The sequence below is a fragment of the Ostrea edulis genome, chromosome 1 (genome assembly GCF_947568905.1).
Source record: "Ostrea edulis chromosome 1, xbOstEdul1.1, whole genome shotgun sequence".
In the NCBI taxonomy this organism is placed as follows: domain Eukaryota; kingdom Metazoa; phylum Mollusca; class Bivalvia; order Ostreida; family Ostreidae; genus Ostrea; species Ostrea edulis.
In genome coordinates this window covers 24,313,533-24,314,863 of record NC_079164.1, presented here as the reverse complement: position 1 = coordinate 24,314,863, position 1,331 = coordinate 24,313,533, and the positions used below count along the sequence as shown (strand labels likewise).

The following is a 1,331-nucleotide window of genomic DNA, read 5'->3' as shown; positions in this document are numbered from 1 at the left end:
AATTAAATTGGTTAAACACATACATCTTGGCTAACATGATGTTTATTTAAATCTAGTGATTGAAAGGTGAGAAGAATGGTAGAACTGAAGAGGAAATATTGGCTTCTAATTTCATAATATTTGTTTCATGTACACTGGTACATATTATTGATAAGGAAAGATTAAAGTTTTTGTAGAAATAAATTTTCTGTATGTTTTAGAGATATTGAAATTTGGCTTTTAGTGTGTACATTGTTCCATTTTGTGCTGAATCATGTTTTGACGTTTTCTCATCACAGGAACAACTGACTTGTCCATCCTGCAAAGTGAACAAGAAAGATGCTGTTTTAACAAAGTGTTTTCATGTATTCTGCCTGGAATGTCTAAAGACTCGATACGAGACGAGACAAAGGAAGTGTCCCAAATGCAATGGAGGCTTTGGTGCCAATGACTATCACAGACTTTACATATCCTAGCAGGGCACCTGTCATGTGTGGATGAGGTGCATGCTGGGAGTATGTACAACATGGCGATAGTAAAAATTCCATCCTTTTGTGAATGTGCACCATTTCTTGTTTCATAACTTGGAAACAGGCATGTTGTAGTATACAATAATACTACATGAAAAAACATGACCTGTTTGTTCATGTGTGCTAGTGAAATCTGTGCGAGAGGTTTATGTGCAGAAGTATTCCATATAGATCTGATCTCAGATTCTGTGTCGTGCAGTACTTTAGATGTGTGTAAGGTGCACAAATGATGTCCTGAAGGCATATTTCATACCACTGTATCGAAGAGATGTGAATAAATTAAATTTTACACAAATGTGTATGCTATCATTACATTTTATTGTGTGAACAGAATTGATACCTATGCCAAATATTGATATGAGATGTAAATCAGGGTAACTGTTTTTCATATCACAATTGATTCCAAACAAAGAACAACTTTTCCCACACATAATTACAGGTCACTGTTAAGGAATAGTGAACAAAAAATAGTTACAGTGAAATGATGGGGATGAACAATTTTGGTTAATTATAAACCAAAATTGTTATTTGTGATATCCCATAAGTTCAGAATATCCTGAAATTTTTTGTAGTTAGGGCTATACGGACCGTGGATATTGGCCTGGGTAGCTCAGTGGCTAGAGCACCTAACTAGCAATGCACGAGTCCCGGGTTCGATTCTGGCCCAGCCAAAGATTTTCTCCTCTCCTATACTACATTTGGTGTTGTTGACCACCCCTAGACTTCAGGTGAAAGTTCTGCCAGGGGCAAAAGAATCTGGGTTGTGTATCTTCAAGGGCAAAGACAATTTAAGGAGGGAGGAATGTAGCGGTCAGATGGGTT

General features: G+C 36.9%; 1 protein-coding gene across 6 annotated transcripts in view; it reads left to right on the top strand.

Moving 5' to 3' along the window:
• The window catches only part of LOC125663771 (E3 ubiquitin-protein ligase Bre1-like), a 39,814-nt gene extending 39,006 nt beyond the window's left edge, over positions 1-808 (top strand). For all 6 annotated transcript variants that reach the window (XM_048896127.2, XM_048896131.2, XM_048896126.2 and 3 more), the window contains exon 19: positions 279-808. In XM_048896127.2, coding sequence (XP_048752084.1) covers positions 279-455 — 177 coding nt within the window. In that variant the 3' untranslated portion in view covers positions 456-808. The remainder of the gene's footprint in view (positions 1-278) is intronic.
• The last annotated feature ends 523 nt before the right edge of the window (positions 809-1,331 follow it).